General features: G+C 44.1%; 1 protein-coding gene across 5 annotated transcripts in view; it reads right to left on the reverse strand.

Moving 5' to 3' along the window:
* DCAF6 (DDB1 and CUL4 associated factor 6) overlaps window positions 1-20,928 on the reverse strand; it is a 72,998-nt gene that overhangs the window by 50,527 nt on the left and 1,543 nt on the right. For 4 of the 5 annotated variants that reach the window (XM_037167400.2, XM_037167401.2, XM_053659362.1 and 1 more), the window contains exons 2-7: window positions 13,940-14,001; window positions 12,095-12,187; window positions 7,711-7,896; window positions 5,882-5,995; window positions 3,010-3,145; window positions 357-571 (exon numbers count right to left, since the gene is read on the reverse strand). In XM_037167400.2, the coding sequence (XP_037023295.2) occupies window positions 357-571; window positions 3,010-3,145; window positions 5,882-5,995; window positions 7,711-7,896; window positions 12,095-12,187; window positions 13,940-14,001 (806 nt within the window). Of the gene's footprint in view, window positions 1-356; window positions 572-3,009; window positions 3,146-5,881; window positions 5,996-7,710; window positions 7,897-12,094; window positions 12,188-13,939; window positions 14,002-14,327; window positions 14,390-20,928 lie in introns of all 5 variants that reach the window. The other variant, XM_053659361.1, reaches the window with a different exon arrangement.

Raw genomic sequence — 20,928 nt, forward strand, 5'->3', positions numbered from 1 at the left:
GCGAATGGCAGCAGGTGAAGTGAACACAATCACTTCGTCTCCTACAAACCTGCACAGCCCACTTTCCACGGCTTTCATTGCCTTTTCCTTCTGCATCTGCTAGACATGTTGCTGCTGCGCAGCCCGAAGTCAGTGAGCCATCTTCCCATGAAATACTTTCTCTTTAAAAAGTCACAATATTTTCAGAGCCTTTTCTAATCATTAGCCCCTTTTCTTCCACGTATGTCTCCTGGCCTTGTTTCCTAAACTATAAATGTCCTAAAAATTAACTCTGTTTTTTAAAGCCCTTCAGGCCCAGAAGTCCCTGACGAGTGTTGGCTGAGCCCAACAGAGACGCCGGTTTGGAGCCAACGCACCTCCTCTCTCCTCTCTTCCGCGCAGGGCGCCCTGAGCTCCCGCGCGGTGTCGTCTCTGGGGTCGAACAGGTAAATGTAATCCGAAGAGTAGCTGACGAGGATCTCCTGGCCGTCCTCGCTGTAGCACAGGGACGTCACCCTGCAGGACTTGTTGTTAAGATGCGGGGGGAGAAAGCGGGCCACCATTCCGGCCGTCCCCCGGCCTGCGTAATTCCCTGAAGAAAACAGATTCACGTTTTTGAAGAAAAACATTTAAAAAAACTCTTAACTTGAACTAGGGAGATATGTGATTTAATGTAGCAATAAAAATCCAAGCTCTCATATTCTACAGGGTCCAGCACAAATAACACCACTTTTTTATTACAAAATCTTAAGCATGTAATTCTGTAACATAACTCTCACAGTCAAGCACACCATATGACATTCTAGATGAAATGTTCAAATTAAAACTATAAATTATTATACCCATATTATCCTACCAACCACCCTCAAGCAGGCCTTACTTTGGCCAGACCTTGTTCAAAGAGTTTCCTTTCCCAATAACCAGATTTTATAACAAAATTTTAGAAAATACAGTACAAGGGAACATACCTTTAAAAAAATTTATGACCGTCTGGAATTCCAGATTATATAAACATTTTATTGGAAAAGAGTTAATCAATTAATTTATTATTATAGTTACACTAAATCATCTTCCAAAAATTCTCAAATTAATAAAATTTTTATGATTGGAAACTAGTATTTATCAGCATACTAGATAAAATAATGCAGTATCTTTTGAAAGTGATTTACCTTTTACTTTATATTTTTAAAACATTTCTGACTATTGTGAAATGTTTCTCTTGTAAGAAAACAGAGGGGGAGCCCTGGCTGGTGTAGCTCAGTGGGTTGAGCGCGGGCCTGCGAACCACACGATCAAGGTTCGATTCCCAGCCAGGGCACATGCCTGGGTTACAGGCCAGTTCCCAGCAGGGGACTCACAAGAGGCAATCACACATTGATGTTTCTCTCCTCTCTCCTTCCCTTCCCCTCTAAATAAATAAATAAAATATTTTTAAAAAAGAAAAGAAAACCGAGGGGGGACACTATTCCAGCTTTAATGACTCGGGCAGTCGCCAAGGCGACTCTCGATGACAGAGGGGTACGAGGCACTTGGTGTGCTGGGGGCCAGGTGGCACTGAAGTCTAAGGGTCCAGGTCAGACACCAAGCGTACACACAATCCTGCACAACGAGGTCCTGCCCAAAATGTCAACTGCGCCCCGTCTGTTGAGGGACAATAATTAGCCTACAGTTTAATACTTTATTAATACGTTTTCCCATGTACATATCCGAACAGGTGCGACTCCACCATCAGCGTTCAGAAAAAAATAATCCCCCGGTATCCCCATTTCAGTCACCCTTTTAGTGGACATAAGCTGACGCTGAGACTGCCACTCTATCCATTTCTGGCCAAGTCTGCTTTACTTTTAACAGTAAAATGTATGTGACTGTAGAGATGCATGTACAGATGCTGATGTTGGCGGTGTGTGCGTGTGTAAGTTTCCCCGGCTTCCTGTACTGAGAAAACTCGACTGGAGGCTGCCTTTGAACGGGGACTTTTGGGAGGGGCTGGGCCCCACAGTGGGGGGCGGAGCTGGAGGCCGGGAGGTCAGGGCGGGCCCAGAGTCAGTGCCGCAGCCTCACTGCCTGCCCTTGAACTCGGCCTTGCAGACAGGAACACGGGCTACAAGCTAATACACCCCCGAGTCACCATTCTTAACTCTTCTCTCCTTGTACTGCTGTCACCCTCTTAATTTAAAAAAAAAATGGCAAAGAGAAATTAGGAAAGCCGAGTACTGCAGGCTGAGCAGCGCCCCCACTGCCATAAATTCATGTCCATCCAGGACCTCAGAGCATGTCCCTGTTAGGAAAGAAGGGCTCCGCTGATGAGGTCACTGTGGATTGGGGGGCCCTAAAGCCAACGGGACTGGTGTTCTCACAGGGAGAGGGAAACATTAACACATTCACAGGGGGAGGAGGGGTGAGTGCGAGTGTGGGAGCAGAGGCGGAAGGGAAACGTCTCAAAGCAGGGGAGCCTGGGGACCGCCAGCGGCACCACAGGCGGCAAGGCAGGAACCCAACCAGGCTCTCCCCGAGACCCTCGGCACAAAACCACCGCCCAGCCTCCACGCGGCCTCTGAGTCGGGAGGCAGTAAGCTCCGGTTCTTCCGAGCGGCCCTGTACGCATCCCTGGGGAACGAACACATTCCACCCTCGATCTCCGTGGGCTTCAAACCTGTGGATTCAGTCTCCCGTGGAGGGAAAACAGTACTTTCCACCCTCGGACAGCTGAATGTACGCACTGTTCTGCACCATTTTACAAGGGACTTAAGCATCTGGGGATCTGGGTACCCCAGGGGTCCGGGAACCATCCCCTGAGGATACTTCAGGGCGACTGTCATCAAGTGTTGTAACTTTTGAAAGTGATAAACTGCAAAAGAATCATCCTGATAGGATCATAAAACTTGCTAGTTTTTATAACACACATTATCTAAATCCATTCTACTTACTAAACTGTATAATAAACTCATGAAATTTTAAAATTGTGAACATCACCGTATTTATTTTATGGACAGACAGCATCTTGTGCTTCTTTCACACGTAGCTCTGTACCTGTAGCTCTTGTGCCCAGCATCCTCCGATCATATATTCGGACTGAGCTGTCAGAACAGCCCACGGCAAGATGATACGGTGCCGGCGGACAGATCGCCACGGAAGTGGCAGCCCGGCGGCAGTTAATTAAAATATCCTACGAGATAAACAACAGCAGTTTCAGAGAGTGTCCAGTACAGATGACACCACACTGAAAAACATCTCTTCGATGAGAAGAAGATAACCTTCGTCAGCAATCCCAATTCGGTCACTATGACCACGAAGGGGGAAACCATGGTTTTCTTTGATTTTTCAGATTTCCTTCTACTAGCACGTGTTTCTAACTTTCAGCTGATGTGCAAGTAAGATGAACACACGCACAGTCACTGTCCCTCCTCAGCAGTCTGTCATCCCAAGAAAAACACGGTCTTCTCCACAGTCGGCCACACAGTTCCAAAACGGACTTCTAATACAAACTGCATGCTTTCCTTACGAAACAAACAAAGAAACTATATATGGAAATATTAAATTTAATTAAAAGATTTTAGCTCTGGCTGGTGTAAGCTAAGTGAGTTGAGCGCTGGCCTGCAAACCAAAGGATCATGGTTTGATTCCCCGTCAGGGCACATGCCTGGGTTGCAGGCCAGTCCCCAGCAGGGGATGCACCAGAGAGGACCATACATTGATATTTCTCTCCCTCTCTCCTTCCCTTCCCCTCTAAAGATAAATAAAATTAAAAAAATATATAAGTTAAAAAAAATTTTAAAACCACCAATAATTGAGCAATGCAAAATACATTCTGAAAAGGGAAAAAATAAAAACTGGTCCCAGATTTAAGACTCAAACGGCAGCTAAATCAAGAGCAGCTACAAAAAAGGCCAGTGATAATTCAAGAAACTCATTATTCATATTACCACAGTTTAAACCCTTTTTTTGAAACTGGCTGCATTTCAAATAATGACATAATACGACTTGAATTACTCCTCAGAAACGCCTCCTTATCCTCATACACACGAAGAGCGAACACCTTTAAAACCGTGAAACACTCACACATGTAACATGTGAGTCGTTCACCACATTACAACACCTGCTGCTTTCGGTCCACTGGGCAGTAGACAGAGGCCCAATCTACCTCGGTCCATGGTAAGTGGTCATTTATGTGGTACTCGCAACATTTCAGTTAGAGCTGTTGCTACTAATATAAAAAAAGTTCTTAGCTGATTTGAAACTTTTACACTTTTCTTCACTTGTAAAATCTTTCTCCCCACCAGTTTAAAAACAAGAGGACACGCACACCCAGGAACCCGTAGAAGGCGGGTTCACCGCAGTGTCCCCACTCACACCTTTCCAGAGGCATCGGGAAATGTAAGAGCTATGACTCTGAACATATATACCTAAGGCATTCTGTTCATTTGATACTATTTTACCTGTGACTCAGCTCCTCACTCTTAGGTTTTATTAGCTTAATTACTGACTTAGAACATTATCCCTAATACATGGAACTGGTTGCCCAAATGCCCTTCATAATTCTGTTTCAGTGCTTAAGGACCGCTGTAGTTGCCAGTTTTCTTCATACTTTACCTCTCTTCTCCACTTTTACAAATAAGGAAGTTTTATTAAAGAAAATTTTTAGGATTTCATTTTTGTTTATTTTTAGAGAGGGGATGGGAGGGAGAATGAGAGGCAGAGCAACATCAATGTGTAGCTTGTCTCTTGCGCACCCCCTACTGGGGACCTGGCACGCAACCCAGGCATGGACCCTGACTGAGAATCGAACCACTGACCCTTTGGTTCACAGGCCACTGCTCAATCCACTGAGCCACACCAGCCGGGGCTGAAATTTTAACAGTATTTTCACTTATTAGCCTTGCTCTTAACTTTTTTTTTTACTGGGTGTTCTGTTATAAAGCACAATTAAATCCTACCACATTGCACACTAAAACACTGCGTATGAGAATTTGGCATAACGGATTTTAGTACCTCCCACCTCCTAAGAAACGGGCACACCACACACCCCTATACGCAGCCTGAGAGTTGAACCTTACTCTGCCTTTTACTTAATGGGACGCTTTCCTGGCTGTATGTGTGTGTGTGTGTGAACATACATAACATAAAAACTGACTGAACAATCGTACATTTAGAAATGTAATTTCTGTTCTTTTTTTTCTTTCAACATAGAAAATAATCTCCCCGAAGAATGTTGATAGCAACATTATTAGCAAGCACTTCACCTCATTACTTTCAGTACAAAATATATTTGGGAGTGCTTTCCTATTTCACTTCACACTTCAGAATGATCTGAGGAAAAGCCACACTCTTTAAACAACACCTGGGGTTGGCTGTCTCGGGCCACTGTATGATTGCTCAGGTTTCTTCGGGCTTCAAACAATATTAAAATACAAAATTGGTAGTGAAACTATGTCTTTAGAGAAGTGAACTGAGTGATACACACTTGTAGAATGGTATCTTACTACTTTTTTTTAAAAGATAACACAATTGTTCATTTAAAAGTGAGGGTTAAATCAAAAGAAAAATATTAAACTTTCATTATGGCTATTGGCAAGCCAAAATTATCTCCATAAGTAAATGAGATACACTGATAAATTCTTTAATTCGTTATAATGCCAGAGCATATTCTGAATAACTATATATATATATTTTCATTTATATATTTGAAATGTACAATTAAAATATAAGTTTCCTAACTTCACTATTAACATTTTAATTTTTAAAATTTGACTATAAAAACACCTGTATTTGCTATTGAAGATTTTAGCAAAACAAAGATGGTAAAATTGATCTATAATCTTATAATCCAGAGATAATGTACTGTTATCATTTTAATTATGATCTTAAATACTTTGCACCATTTACACGGAAAAATGACTCTTACATCTTTGCAGTCTTCTTTCACGCAGCTGGTTTTGATGCGCGTGTCGAACCACCTGACAGTCCCGTCCTCGCCACAGGAGAGGAAGGTGTGTGGGTCGCTGGGCACAGTCATAATCTGGCAGCGAGAACAAAGCGCAGACACGGTCACCGACCACTCAGGGAGGGGCTGCGAGAGGCGCGGCCACTGTTTCAGAAACGGAGGACGGAGAAGGCAGCGAAGAGCCACTCGTTTTAGTTCTGTATGAACCACCCAAACCGCAACTCAAAGCAGTGCGATGCACACAGAATATGCAAGATGCAACTGCTGTATTAATAGGATTCATTACTTTGAAGTTTGAAATGAATGTTCCTGCCGATAGAAGGTTCTTTAAAACTGAAAACTTCTAACAACTTTGATAAGAAAAATTCTCTTCTCAAAAACTTAAATTAGTCAAAGCCTAATTTTTATTTTCTGGATGTAAGTTTACACTTATAAAAACATTATAATTTTTTTCTTCTATGATAATGTTTAAGAAAAGTCTAAGATGATGAATTGATTAAAATACTTAAACTGACCTCTCAAAAATTCTGACCAAATTTTATGATTAAGATACTCAACAAACTGGGAACAGGAGGAAATCACCTCAACAGAATACAGGCCATATTTTGGCCTAACACCACAGGACCAACGCCACAACCCACGGGTGAAACACGCAGCTCCCCTCTAAGATCAGGAACAAGACAAGGATGCCCACGCACATCACTTCTATTCAATGCGGTACTGAGCACTCTGGCTGGAGCAATCAGGCAAGAAAAAAGAAATAAAAGTCATAGAAATTGGAAAAGAAGAAGCAAAATGACCTCTGATTGAAGATGACATGATAATATGCAGAAAAATGTAAGGATTCCACAAAAAACCCATTAACACAAACGAATACAACAAAATTTCAGGTTAACAAATAAACACAAAAGTCACTTGTATTTTTCCTATGTACTTACAATAAGCAATCTGAAAAGGCAATTAAGCAAACAATTACAATAGTAGCAAAAAAAATAAAACACTTAGGATAAACTTATTCAAAGAGATGAAAGACCTATACACAGAAAACTACAAAACACCGCTGAGAGAAAGCAGACACAAATGAAAAGACATCTCTATTGGTGAAATGGAAGACTTGATGTTGTTGAAATGTCCGTACCACTCAAGGTGATCGAGGAGAGTGTGTGTGTGTACAGAAAGATATCAGTGTGATCTCAGTTTAATGTAATTTCTATCAAAATCCCAGTGGCATTTTTTTCTTTCCTGAATCAGAGAAAATCTTAACACTCATATGAAATCATGGAGGACACAAAATAGCAGATACAACCTGGACAAAGAAAAACAAAGCTGGAGGCCTCACACATGCTGATTTCAAAGCACGTGACAAAGCCACTGTCTTTAAAACACTGTGGCACCGGTATGAAGACAGACACACAGACCACTGGAAGGGACTCACTTCAGAAGAGACAGTGACAAAGAGTTGCAGAGGGAAAAACCCAGGGGAGAGCCCCAAGGCACAACCCAGGAGCATCTGTAAAAGGCTGACATTTATGCTTAGAGTGCAGTTACAAACTCATAATAATGAGTATTAATACTCACTTCTTATTTCTTAATTGTATCCACAAGCTTATCAAAATGCGTTTTCTCAAATACTTGACAGAAATCTAGATATTCTGCCAATAGTTTCTTTGCCTACACATGCATGAATGTGTATGCATACGCATACACAAATCTACACATATGAATGTACACGTGTGTACACACCCACTTCACACAAAAACACAGGCGTGTGTGCCACCGCAGCGCCGCACCTCGTAGGTAGTCCCGTAATGGCACGTGAATTGGCACTGTCTGTTGGTCTCCGCATCTTGCTCCACGTTGGTGAAGAATATCACACCGTCCCCAGAGCAAGACACGATCTGCTTGTCATTTGTGCATGGCAAGAACTTCGCGCTGAAGATATTGGCTCGGTGCCCGGAACGAATTGTTGTCAGAACCTGAAACATACAGAAAAGAGAAAGTAGCTCTTGGTAATTTATTATTTCCTAGAAAGAAACATTCACATTTAACATAATCATGGCCAGGAACATATTCTCATTAGCATTCTCATCTCGATGAAAATTATCATTTGATTCTACACAATTATAATTAGGGAAAAAAGAAATCAGAATCAATCATATTTTCTTTTTTTCCCTCTGAGATATGACGATAACTCCTCATCACCAAGGCAGTCATTTGTTACTTTTAGGGTTATTTCAGAACTACCTAATCAGGCATTTTGCAGTTGTCTTCAGTGGGAAGACTGGTGCAAATTAACTAGCCCATAGTTTTTGGAAAATGAAACTTCTCCTTTTTATATATTTGAGATTAATGATACATGATTAAGACAGACCCTTAATAAGAAACATCTCTAATCTCTTAAATCTACACGGAGTGCTCTGAAACTCTCACTTGCAATAAACTAATCTTCTCATGAACTCACAGGATCTAAAATAGAGTGAAACTATAAGAACAGATTTGACTCAGGATCAAAAAACTATTTTCCTGTATAATGAATCATAGTGTTTTACAATTAAAAAATATTCTCAGAGACTTCCGCCAAGATGGAGGCATAGGTGGATGTGCCGCACCTTCTCACACAACCAAGTTTAGAGACAACTAAATATTAGCAACAGAAAACACAGCCAGAACACAGAAAATTGAACTTTTCGGAAGTCCATTAACAACAAATTCTTCAGCCTGACCGGTAAGGGGCGAAACCAGCGGCTGGTGAAGCGGGATTGCACAGGAGGTCTCGGTCAGCCGGACTCAGGCGCGGAATCCAGACGCGCTGGAATCCAGGCGCAGGGTTGGACCTAGTGAGCGACTGAGAGAGCCACCAGGCGAGCCGAGGGAGCCACCAGGCGGCGACCGGGGAGACAGCGGGGGATGGGTGCTGCGTGTTGACTGTGGTCGCGCATTTGTGTGCGGGCGGACAGGCGAGGGAGTGGGCGGTTGGACTGGGCCTGGTGCACGGCAAGTGGCAGTGGAGGGTGCCGCCATTTCCCCGCTCTGACCCCCACCTCCACGTACAGCGTCATAACCCAGCGACTCTGAGTAGCCCGGCCCAGGTGAACCACCTAAGACACTAATCCTCACACAGCTGTGAGAAACAGCAGAGGGGGTCGCCATTTCCCCGCTCTGACCACGCCCCCACATACAGCGTCACAACCCAGCGACCTGGGAGTCCAAGGCACCGCCTCTCACACTTAAAGGGCCAGAATAGACCAAAAATGTTGCAAGATCTCAAAGCCCCAGAGCCCATAGATCTAAGCGATGAAGAAATAGCAAAACTCTCAGACGCACAGTTTAAAACACTGATCATCAGGATCCTCACAGAACTGGTTGATTATAGCCACAAATTAGACAAATATATGAAGGCGAAACTAATTGAAATGAATGGAATTGCACAGGACACCAATAGCAATGAAAAGGAAACTGGGACTCAAATCAATGGAGTGGACCAGAAGAAAGCAAATAATGGCCAAACAGAAAAGAGTCAAGAAGCAAGAATTCAAAGAAATGAGGAGAGTCTTAGGAACCTCCAGGACATCTTTAAACGCTCCAACATCCGAATTATAGGGGTACCAGAAGGGGGAAAGGCACAGCCACCAGTGGAAAACTTATTTGAACAAATAATAAAGGAGAATTTCCCCAAGCTGGCAAAGGAAATAGACTTCCAGGAAATCCAGGAAGCTCAGAGAGTCCCAAAGAAGTTGGACCCAAGAATGAACATGCCAAGGCACATCATCATTACATTAGCCAAAATTAAAATGAAGGAGAGAATCCTAGAAGCAGCAAGAGCTAAGGGGACAGTCATCTACAAAGGAGTCCCCATCAGACTGTCAGCAGATTTCTCAAAAGAGACCTTACAGGCAAGAAGGGGCTGGAAAGAGGTATTCCAAGTCATGAAATCCAAAGACCTACAACCAAGATTGCTCTATCCAGCAAAACTTTCATTTAGAATGGAAGGGCAGATAAAGTGCTTCTCAGATAAGACCAAATTCAAGGAGTTCATCATCGCCAAGCCCTTATTATATGAAATGTTAAAGGGACTTATCTAAGAAAAAGAAGTTAAAGAAACATGAACAGTGAAAGGACAGCAAACTCACAGTTATTAACAACCACACCTAAAACGAAAGCAAACTAAAAGGACAGCAAGATCAGGAGTGGAAACATAGAAATGAAGATCTCAAGGAGGGTTAGCAACAGGGGAGTGGGAGGAGGAGAAGGGGGGAGAAGGTACAGAAAATAAGTAGCATAGACAGTAGATAGAAAATAGATGGGGGGGGGGGCAAGAATAGCATGGAAAATATAGAATCTAAAGGAATTGAGACACATGGTCATAAACTAAAGGGGGGGTAATGGTGGGGATGGGGGGGTAGGGTGGAGGAGAATGAAGGGGGGAATAGAACAACTGTAACAGCATAATCAATAAAAAAATTTAAAAAAAAATAGATACACTGACAATCACCCAGATTTAAAAAAAAAAAATTCTCAAACTGGAAATGAGGATGGGTAATGATTAATTGCTTTTTGGATACACAAAATCTACTGGGGAGCATGTATAAAGCAAACATCATTTTTTAAAAATAAGCAATTAAAGGAGAAACATGGTCTTTCAAAAATTACGCCATTGGGCATTTTCACAAAAGAACTGAAAGGAAGGCTTTGGAGAGACATCTGCACGGCTGCACTCCTGGTGACAGCACTCACAAGGGACAGGAAGCAGAAGCAGCCCCAGGGTGCACGCCAGACGAAAGGGCACACAAAACGGGGCACACGAGGAATGTCAGTCAACTTTCGAAAGGGAGGATATCCTGACCCACGCCACAACATGGATGAGCCCTGAGAACACGCTGAGGGGTGCGAGCCAGTCACAACAGCACAAATGCTGTACACACTCACACTTGGAGGAAGTTCATCAACATCAACCCATGGCCGACAGCACCAGCTGTCATACCTAGAACTAGACACAGCTCTCAGTGGTCAGTTTCTCAGAGACAGAGGTAGAGTGGTGGCTGTCAGGGCTGCAGGGAGCAGGGAGGGGGACCCCTGTTCAGTGGGCGGGGCTTTGACTCTGCAAGGTGAGACAAGCTCTGGCCAGAGGGCAGTGACCGCAGGACTACAGGGTGAGTGTGTATGTAACATTACCGAACTGAACTTCCAAACACGGCCGCGATGATTACTTTTATGTTATGTACATTTCATCGCCACGCTTTAAGAAAACCATAGAGCTCTGCATCTTTTAAAATAATTCTGTTGGTACCCAGATGAATGCTTTGTATATTATGAGCATTAAAATTCTTACAGGGAAATCAAAAGGCATTTCCACACATACGGTATTTCAGGAAATTTCTCCACTGTCAGAAGGCTGTCCTAGTAATTACAGACCTAAGAGAAGCAGAATTTGAAAACATCGAGTTTCTCTCTGCTAAGTCAGGACAATTAAGTAAAGCTGTGTGTGAAATAAAATTATGACCTATCTTTTAATCAAGGGCAGCCTCAACATGACCTCCTTTTAGGCTGAAAGACCACAAACATTTATTTAAAAATCTTAACTGTTTGTAGAAATATGAGAAACACGTGAACTGTCCATTCTGTAAGACTGCTAGTAGTAAATCCGACTGCCCATCTACCATGTTCTCACTGATATAAAAACAGCAGCCCACTTCTGTATAGGAAGTCAGAGGAAGGGCCAATAAAAACCAAAACACAATCCTAATTAAAACTTGGCACAATATGATACCCAGCTTGTTGAACTGAATGCCATGAGGCATCACTAGTACCGGGCCCCTGACAAAATCTAGTTTTTTAAACTGCTTAGTTTAAGATTAAATTCTGTGAGCATAAAAGGAAAAAAAAAAATCACATCGTCTTCCCCCACCCCGAAGAATGCTCTTTTCAGATAATGTCATTCCTGGCCATTTTACCCACTTGGATAACAGGAAGCAGGCTTAAATACTCCAGAGTCAAAAGGCCACGAGAGACCCGACATGTTCCCACAGAAGGCAGGGAACCCGACTGGGACATCTTCCAAACAGCGTGACAGACTTTGCAAGGTAAGAGCATGCTTCACAAATGTCCATTCTATGGTTACTTACAATTTCTTGATTTCTCTTTCTCGTTAAGTCACAGATTTTTTAAACCACTAACCTTTCTGCTGTACGGATTACTAATTACTAACTTGGTGTCATCTGAGCCGGATAAAATATATTCTCCAGTTTCATTCCAACAGATTGTATTAACCTAAAAAAAGAAAAGAAAAAGGAAATTTCAGCAAATTGAATATGAAAACAGGTGTGCATCTTTTACTTAACTGATGGTTCAATTTTTATCCCACTAATGAGGTTATGTCTATGGTAAACAGTATTTACCAGTTTACTTATCAAAAGTACATACTGACCACCATTTAGCAAACACAATGTTCTGAAAATTCACAATAAAATGTCTGTCTCCCTTAAATTTTATTATTTAAATTTATTTAATTAATTTCTTTTCTAAGCAGAGACACAGCACCAGGCCCCCTAGAAAGGACTCGGGGAAACTCCCGGCACAGCCCCAGGGTCGAGGCTGCACTGTCCCCACGGTCATGGGCGCGCCCATCAACGAAAGGGCTTGAGGGTTCAGAAGCAGACCTGCGCATTAACGTGAGGACTTTCCGTCAAGGGGCCTAAGACCTCTCAATGGAGAAAGAACAGTCTTTTCAACAAACGGTGCTGGAACAACTGGATTATGTACAAGCAACAGAATGAATTTGGACCCGTTTCACACCACATATAAAAATTAACTGAAAACAATCAAATATCTAGAGCCTACACTCTGAAACTCTTAGAAGAAAACACGGGTGTAAATCTTCATGAAAACTAAAACCACAATGAAGCACTACTTCACACCTACTAGGACGGCTATAATGATTTTAAAAAAGAAAAAGAAAAAAACAAGAGTTAGGAGCATGTCGCATCAAGACACTGGAGCCCCCTGCACCGCTGGGAGGGGCTCCAGACACTGCAGCTCTCGGAAAGCAGCCCTGTGACGCCTCAAACACTGACACAGCGACGCTGTGTCCCAGTCACTCCGCCGCAAGGCCAGTGCCCAAGACACGTCACACAGAAACCTGTACACAAACGCCCACAGCTGCATGATCCATAACAGCCAAAAGGGAAACCACCCCAAACATCATACACAAAATGTGACTGCCTGTTTGCTCTTAAAAAAATACCCACACGACAAAACATCCTTCAGCCACATGAAGTAGTGACACGCTGCAACATGGACGAACCTAGAAAACATTAATGAAATGAAGCAGCCATTCGGAAAGGCCGCAAGTTCTCCTGGGTATCTGCGGGGTCCAGACGAGGCCTATCTACAGAGACAGAGGTGCAGCAGCGGCAGCCAGCAGCCGGTGCGGGTGGGGGGGGCGGGGGGGCGCAGAGGGGGGGCCGTGACTGATAAGCAGTGCACATGCTGCTGCTGCAGACGCTGGAGACACACGGGAACCAGGTGGGGGTGTCGCCGGCCCCAGCATGACTGTATTTTAAAGACCCCAAGTTACAGGGAGCTAAACCGTGACAGAGGAAGCTTGACTTGGGGCGGTGAACACACAATACAGTGTACAGTTGTGTATTATAGCGCTGTATCCCTGAAACCTACATATTTTATTCACTAATGTCATCCCCAATGACTTCAATAAAAATAAATAATAATAACATTAAAGAAACACTGAATTGCAAGTTAAATGGGTGAGTTTTACAGTATGGTAGCTATATCTAAATTAAAGAATCAGAATTCCGCTTTCAGTCAAGATGGAGCAACACGGACAAACTGTACTTAAAAAAACCACACTTCTAAATTCAAAATTACTGTAATATCTCAATGCAAAAGTGGATTCTCCCATTTACTGCAGTCCGGCACAGTCCGTTCAGGGGCCTGGGGCACGTCCTCAAACATCGGGACCCTGGGCTTAAAGTCCTTCGTGGTGGAAAATTAACTCCTACTTACACAGCCATCGTGCACATTCAGGGTTGCTTCAAGTTTTAATCTTTGGATAAATTCTCTTCTTCCTGTTTAAAAAGAGGGAGAGAACTAAGTGAATCCTACCTTTTATTGCCGAGGGAAGTACAACACTGAGCTCAAGAGCCTTCGCTCTGGCGTCGGTAGGTTCAAGCTCTAACTGCAGCTCCTCCACTCACTGGCCCAGTGACACTGGACAGGTCAGGCCCGCCCTGCGCTCAGGCCTGCTCACCGAGTCCCCACCCACCTCCCAAGGCTGCTGCACAAAGTGCATGATTCCAGGACAGAGAGGACTCGGCGCAGTGTCTGGACCACAGCGAAGATCAAGAGCTCCCTTCCTTCACCCATGCACCCCGCAAACACACTGAGGGCTCACCGGGCTCCCAGCGGTGCTCTAGCAGCGGGGGATACAGTGGTGAGACAGGCGCAGCTCCGTGGCTGGTGGGGGACAAAAGACAAGAAACGATGCTGCACCTGGCAAAGGTGCCACAAGGAAAAAGAAAGCAGCAAAAGGGGTAGGACAGGCCCGGAGCAGAGCACAGGGTTTTCAGTCCCACACGGGGCAGGGAACAGCAGTTAGACACCACCTACACTTACACACACCCCTACTTCAGAAGTGTGAAAATACTTCCACGCCCATTTCACAATGATGAAGTGTGGCAGCAAAAAGTAAATAAAATCAACCCAGCTGTCCATCGGTATCAGGACAATTATAATACTACAGAAACAGACATGTTCTTTCTTTGAAAATGAGGAATGTTTCCCTTTAAGAAATGAATCATCTTTACCAGAGGAGGACCAAAAAGCTTCATGTTTATTCAGAAGCTGTAATGAAAGGAAGCGGAATAATGACAAAGGGCAACAATTAGCCAAGTAATCAAGCTGATGAGGGCTCGAATACAGTCACTCTGCCTGTGTTCTCTGCCTCCCGTGCAGGGACACACTTCTCCGTTGTGATTTCTTGCCATTCCACGTGAGGATCATTATCTTTTTAAGCCAAATTGGTTTTTTTTTTTCCACCTTGCTTATAAATGTCAAGATGGCTAGGTACAGGATGAGCATAGGGGTTAAAAAATAATTTTATTTGGGGGGAGGGAATGCTCTGTGGTCCCAAAACTTATTGGAATAAAACGATTTACAGAGACTCAGTCAAGTATTTCTACAAACTACGTTGTACTCTAACTCTTCAAATCTTTCAGTTCTAAAAAGATGCTAATAGTAAATAGATACATTTTTTAAATCTTTTCCCTTTGAACAATGACAGGCTTGGCAAGTCTACTGAGTAACAAATTAACAGTTAAGAAATAAAGCAGTCAAATTAACGACACGGTAACAATTCATTAAAATGCTTTTTTAAAAGTACTGGAAATTTTTCCAAGCTTTAAAAGTCTGGTTTTTAAAACATAGCTCTAGCCACTGCTGTCTACAGGAAGCCGCAGTGGCACGTGAAAGGACAATAGCTAACTAAATACATGGCTCCTGAGTGATGTTTTGAACGTGACTTTGGAGATCAAAACTGTTAGACGTCCACACAGCCCCTAAAACGTGATTCGGATCTAAGGAGCGTCAGCACCCTCCACCCTTTTAGTGGTAGTGAGTGCGCTATCAAGAACGGGAGCTGAAAGCCCCCAGAAAACGAGAACTGTAAGTTTAAACACCCGACCCCCCCAAATCAAAGTAAAAATAAACCCACGTCCATTACAGAAGGCTGCAGAGCCGGCCCACTGGCGAGCTAACAAGCGACCCGCCATTTCACGGGAGCTGGCAGAAGACTCAGGACTCCCAAGTCAGAAGAAGCAAAGCACTTCACCACTCAGGGCACTGCCAGAGGTGTGGGCTTCAGGTTCACAGGGGTTCCCCCCGGCCCCCAACTCCCACTGGGCAACGTGGAGCGACCTGGGAACGACACTGTGCAAGCAGTGGGTCTGATCACAGAGGGGACCCAAAAGTTACAGCCAGCAGCAGACCCGCCTGACATAATAGACACATTATCTTCATTACAGTGGACAATAAATAAACGTGCCTTCTGCCCCAGAGGGAGATGCCGTATCTCCCAAGGCTGTTCACCACAGAAACATTCTTGGAAAGACAGCCAGAGCAAAGCAGCCAGCGCCTCTGCCCAGGAGATACCAGAAACGTCGAGAGCCACGGAGAACCCTCCTCACAACGACGCTCTTGTTGTGTTAGGGATGAACGCGCCCCTGCCGGGGCTGGCTGCTCAAGTCTTCCTGCCCCCACATTCCGTTCGGCAGTAAGAGACTGCAGGCTCCATAAAGAGGGGAACGCCCTCTCTTCGCCCGGGTACCCCAAGTGCCTAGCACAGAGCGGGCGCTCGGTCTGCATTTGCTGAATCAGCGTATGAACAAGGGGGACCCGAGCCTGCACTCTGTTCTGTGTTCCACTCAGTCCTGCGCACACCCAGCTCCCTGATCAGACCAGGAGACACTGGACAGAAAAGGTCAGAGGCGGGTTTAAACGTCTAACTTGGGCAACACTACGCACACGCTGGGGCAAGACTCGACCTCCCGGAACCTATTTCCACACCGGCGAGAGTTCCACATTTGATGGGAACAACGCCATCACCTCTGCAGGCTGGCTGTCGAGAGGAAGTAAGTGGCCCATGCACAACTCATGGACCTGCCCGGCATGCTGCTGTCTCCCCACGGACCTGTAGGACGGGCCGAACTTAACACTGTCAGAAAAGAGAGCGAGACAGCGGTTTGTTAAAGGAGTGGAGGTCGCTTCAGCCAGTGAAGAGAGAGCAAGGCGAGTGCCACAGAGAAGCAGGCACCGCCACAGAAACGCTCCTTTTCTGGATGCTGTCGTCCCTCCAAGCTACTTCTCAAGGCCAAGTCTCTCCGCACCTACACTCGCTGCCCTCCCCAGGTCACAGTCAGGTCCCCCTTTCCCTGCATGGTCCTTTAGGTCCCCTCGTCTTCATCTGTTTGGCTCTCGGAAGTCACAGGTTATCAGTGACTCTAGGGGTCTCCCTCAAGACTCGCTTCTCGGGACCTCCGAGTCTCATCTGTCACTGCTGATGGCTGTCTGCCTGAAGTGTCTTCTGCAGAACACCCCCCACCCCCAGCATCTCACCACACAACCAGAACTGAAAACCAAAGGGCGACAAAACCCCAGGGAGACAGAACACAGACAAACGTGGGGAGCAGGACCAAGTGCGTTTAAGATCTGTGCGCTGAAAAACATGAAGGTATAACCCACTGCTGAGGGGAATGGAAGGACACCTAAAAAGGAGAAAGAAAAGCCGCCTCCGCGGCCTGGAAGAGCTACGACTGTGAGGCCGCCAGTCCCCCTGAAATAACGTGCAGGGTCATCGCAGTGCCAGCCAAGAGCCCGAGAGTCTTCCGTGCAGGAACTGGCAAGTTGATTCTAAACTTTATATGAAAATGCAAAGGACCCAGAATAGCCAAAACAAAAATTTTTTTTTGAGAACCAAGTTCAAAATCTCACCCTAGCTGATTTCAGTACTCACGACGCAGACTGGGCCTACCGTCAGGAAGACAGAGCTGAAACCAGTGGCACGTGGCAGAGAATCTGAGCTCCACAACCATGGTCAATTCCTTCCCGCAAAGGGAAAGGACAGTCCTTTGGGAAATGGTGCTGGGCCAATGCACAGTCACAGGCCGAGAAGTGAAACTTGACCCCTCACCTAACAGCATAATTAACTCAAAATTGTTCACAGATCTAAATGTAAGAGTTAAAAACACAAAGCATCTAGAAAAAAAATGCACAGTGGAAATCACTGTGACCTTGGATTAGGGGAAGATTCTTAACCAGGACACCAAAAGTAAGCACCACAAAAGACCCTGTTGAGAAAAATAAAGAACAAGACAAACTGGGCGAACATACTTGCAAAACGCCTGTCTGATTAAGGACTTGTATCAAGAATAGGTAAAGAATTCTTATAATATTAAGAAGGTAAATGTGAACATTTAACCAAAGTGTAGGGATGGCAAATAAGCCACGAAAATCGGGAGGATTAAATCAAATGCAAAGTAAAACAATAACGTACCCCTCCATCCCTAGCAGGAGGGCTAAAATTAGGAGGGCTCGGGAGGCCCAGCGCTGCCCAGAATGTGGACCTGGACGCTCGGCACTGCTGGCGGTCTCTAGTGGAGATACACTCGCTCGTCCAACGCGGGCACTCACCCGAGAAAGGAGGTTGAAAGTGTCCTACTCCAAGCTATAGTTTCCAACATGTAAATGAAAAGTCTCATTATTTATATCTTCCGGATTAGCCATCAGCAGTGTTTAAAAAATTTTTTTAATCTGCTGTAAGTACTCGGGAACCCAAGCCACTCTAACCTTGAAGTCAGTAACATTCAATTACAATTATTAAAAAAATATACACCACCTAGTAGAGTTTTGCAAACCTCAAGCTGAGACTCACTAGTGGTCATCCTACTGGATCAACACCAACATTTTCAACATGATCATAAACGGAAAGGAGGACACACCCCACCTAGTAAGACTAAACCACATTTGCAGAACCTTGTATTTTAGCCGTGGGTCACAAGTCACCACATGCCTGTACTTTTACTGTGGACTCTGGTCACAGCATTTCCGAAACACCGACCTAACGCTAAGAGTGCTACGAGCCCTGTGCCACCGGAAGCTCTCACCCCTCCTAGGCACGTCCATCCTGCGCCAGGGAGGAACTAGATCCTCCGCAGGGCGATCCTGTCCGGTGGGCTGCACTTTGATTGACAATATTGCCTTCGGTGGTCTTATTTTCAGGAATCAGCATATTCTATTTTAAATGGTTTTCACATTTGACATCACCACTACTAAAATCAGACATGTTTCAATTTTCACTGAGATTTCAAAACTCAAGAAACAAAACACAAATTTCCACTCACTCTTCCCAAATAGCTAACATGAAGGCAAAAGTCAGAATTTACTGACCCTCATAATATAGTACAACTTGGCAATACATTATAAATTTGGTAAATCTGCATGTAGGTGGAACCCAGGACATGCCAAAAAGAGAGATCTAAACACGAAATCAATTTCAGTACACACTGACCTGAATAATGTTCAGACACTGTCTCTCTAATCCCCTCACAGGAAAGATTCCAGTAGCCACCAGGAGCTGTCCCGGGCTACCTGCTCTAGTCCACATGTCTGTGTGCCCCCCAAATCCCTCTGCTGGAGTCCCAAGCCCCATGGTGATGGCGTCAGGCGGTGAGATGGCGTCACGGTGGCTCCTGCGGAGGTGAGTGGAACTGGATTCAGGCTTTTCTAAGAGCCCCTGCGGCCAGGAGCTCACAGCAAAGAGAGGGCTGTGCACCAGCAAGCAGGCCTCACGGGACTTAGACTCCTACCATGTAGACAGCAAATCTGTCTTCCAGCCTCCAGGTTTGTTCAAAACAAGTCTCTCTTGTTTATAAGCCCAGTTTACAGCATTTTGTTACGGCAGCCCACACTGACCAAGACACTGCCTCATCCTAACTAAACATTTCATAGTAAGTGTTTTATGCATGACAGCAAACAGTTCCTTCAGAAAGTTCCTTAAAATTTACTTTTGTTAATTACCATTTTTTAATTTAGAGGAGTTAGGAAGTGTTCGTTGGACTTGTAGACAAGTCCGTCTACAATGAGAGAAAGATGGAAAGAGGCAATGTACAGAAATGAGAGTTTCCTTTACGAGCCATGTTTATCTTTACAAAACTGTATCCCCCAGACTGTGTGTGGCTCACAAGTCCCTGTAACCATCACCACGCACGGCGCATTGAGAAACTCCGAAACAACTGCACACTAACGCGCAGGACTTTGACAACTAGTGTTTAAAAAAGTAAGTCCCGCACTGAAATTTACGTCAGGCTCACACAAATGACGGTCCCTGGCCTACTGTCCAAATCCACGCTGGTTTAGGTGAATTTGGGGACTGTGAGTAAACACACTTTTTCTCCTAAATAACATATGACAAATTACCTTCACTCCCACAATGTAAAGTATGTTGCGTGAACTGTAATTTTATGGAAGGAAAAGAGATAGTTAACCAAATGTAAATAAAATCAATGACAAAGCTTGGATACTGCTGGTGAAAAGATACATTCCGTGGTGCAATAATTTAAAATGTAAATGTCACAAGAAAAATCTGTCAATTCGTTCTATCCCAGTTTCACTGTTATTTAGTGATAATCCAATATTAGAAATACAAATAATGGAAATAAATTAGAAATATAATTAACCTACAATACTACAGATAATCAGAATGTTGAAATCTCAAAAAAAGGGACCTATTTACTTTCTAAAACAATTGGACTTCGACTGTTTAAAAGAAAGGCTTTATAAGAGTACTCCAAAATATCATTTTTTAAAACTCTCATTAATCCAAACACTGCTAACGTGGATTCTGCTGTTTCCTGAATGCTAACCCAAGATTAGCGCTGTGGTGTTGAAGAGCTGGGCAAACCCAATGGTATAAGGTATACATAGGCCAATCAATTACAAGCTATTTTCAAATACTTAGAAAACTACTTCTAAAGGAAGCTGTTCTGAGAATGTGCTAATTATAAAGTATTTATTATTAGCACACTTCAAATGCTCTGTATACATATACATATATTTGAAAATCTATCATTTAGACTTTCTACTAAAGACAGGAGACTCCTATTTTACTCTTCCATTTCCCTTCACCCAGCAAATTCTGCTCCATTAGGGAGTTAGAGTAGGAAGGGGAAAAAACTACAGGGTTTTGCTTTTAATCGACTATAGGAGACACAGCTGAACTAATGAAACCAGAAGAAAATATTAATGTATAATCCTACATGTGTTTCTACAGAAGGAGCAGCTCTATTTTTCCTGCCATGGCAAGATCTCCCAGAGGCAGGGCAGAAAAAGCAGGCTGCCCAACAACGTTTGCAGAGAGACACCGTGTCTGCAGGTCACAGACACACACACACACAACTGCAGCGTCTCAGTGTGTGCACACATGCTGCTACCAACGCAAAGAC

Source organism: Artibeus jamaicensis, unplaced genomic scaffold (genome assembly GCF_021234435.1).
Source record: "Artibeus jamaicensis isolate MK-2021 breed Jamaican fruit bat unplaced genomic scaffold, CSHL_Jam_final scaffold_625, whole genome shotgun sequence".
In the NCBI taxonomy this organism is placed as follows: Eukaryota; Metazoa; Chordata; class Mammalia; order Chiroptera; family Phyllostomidae; genus Artibeus; species Artibeus jamaicensis.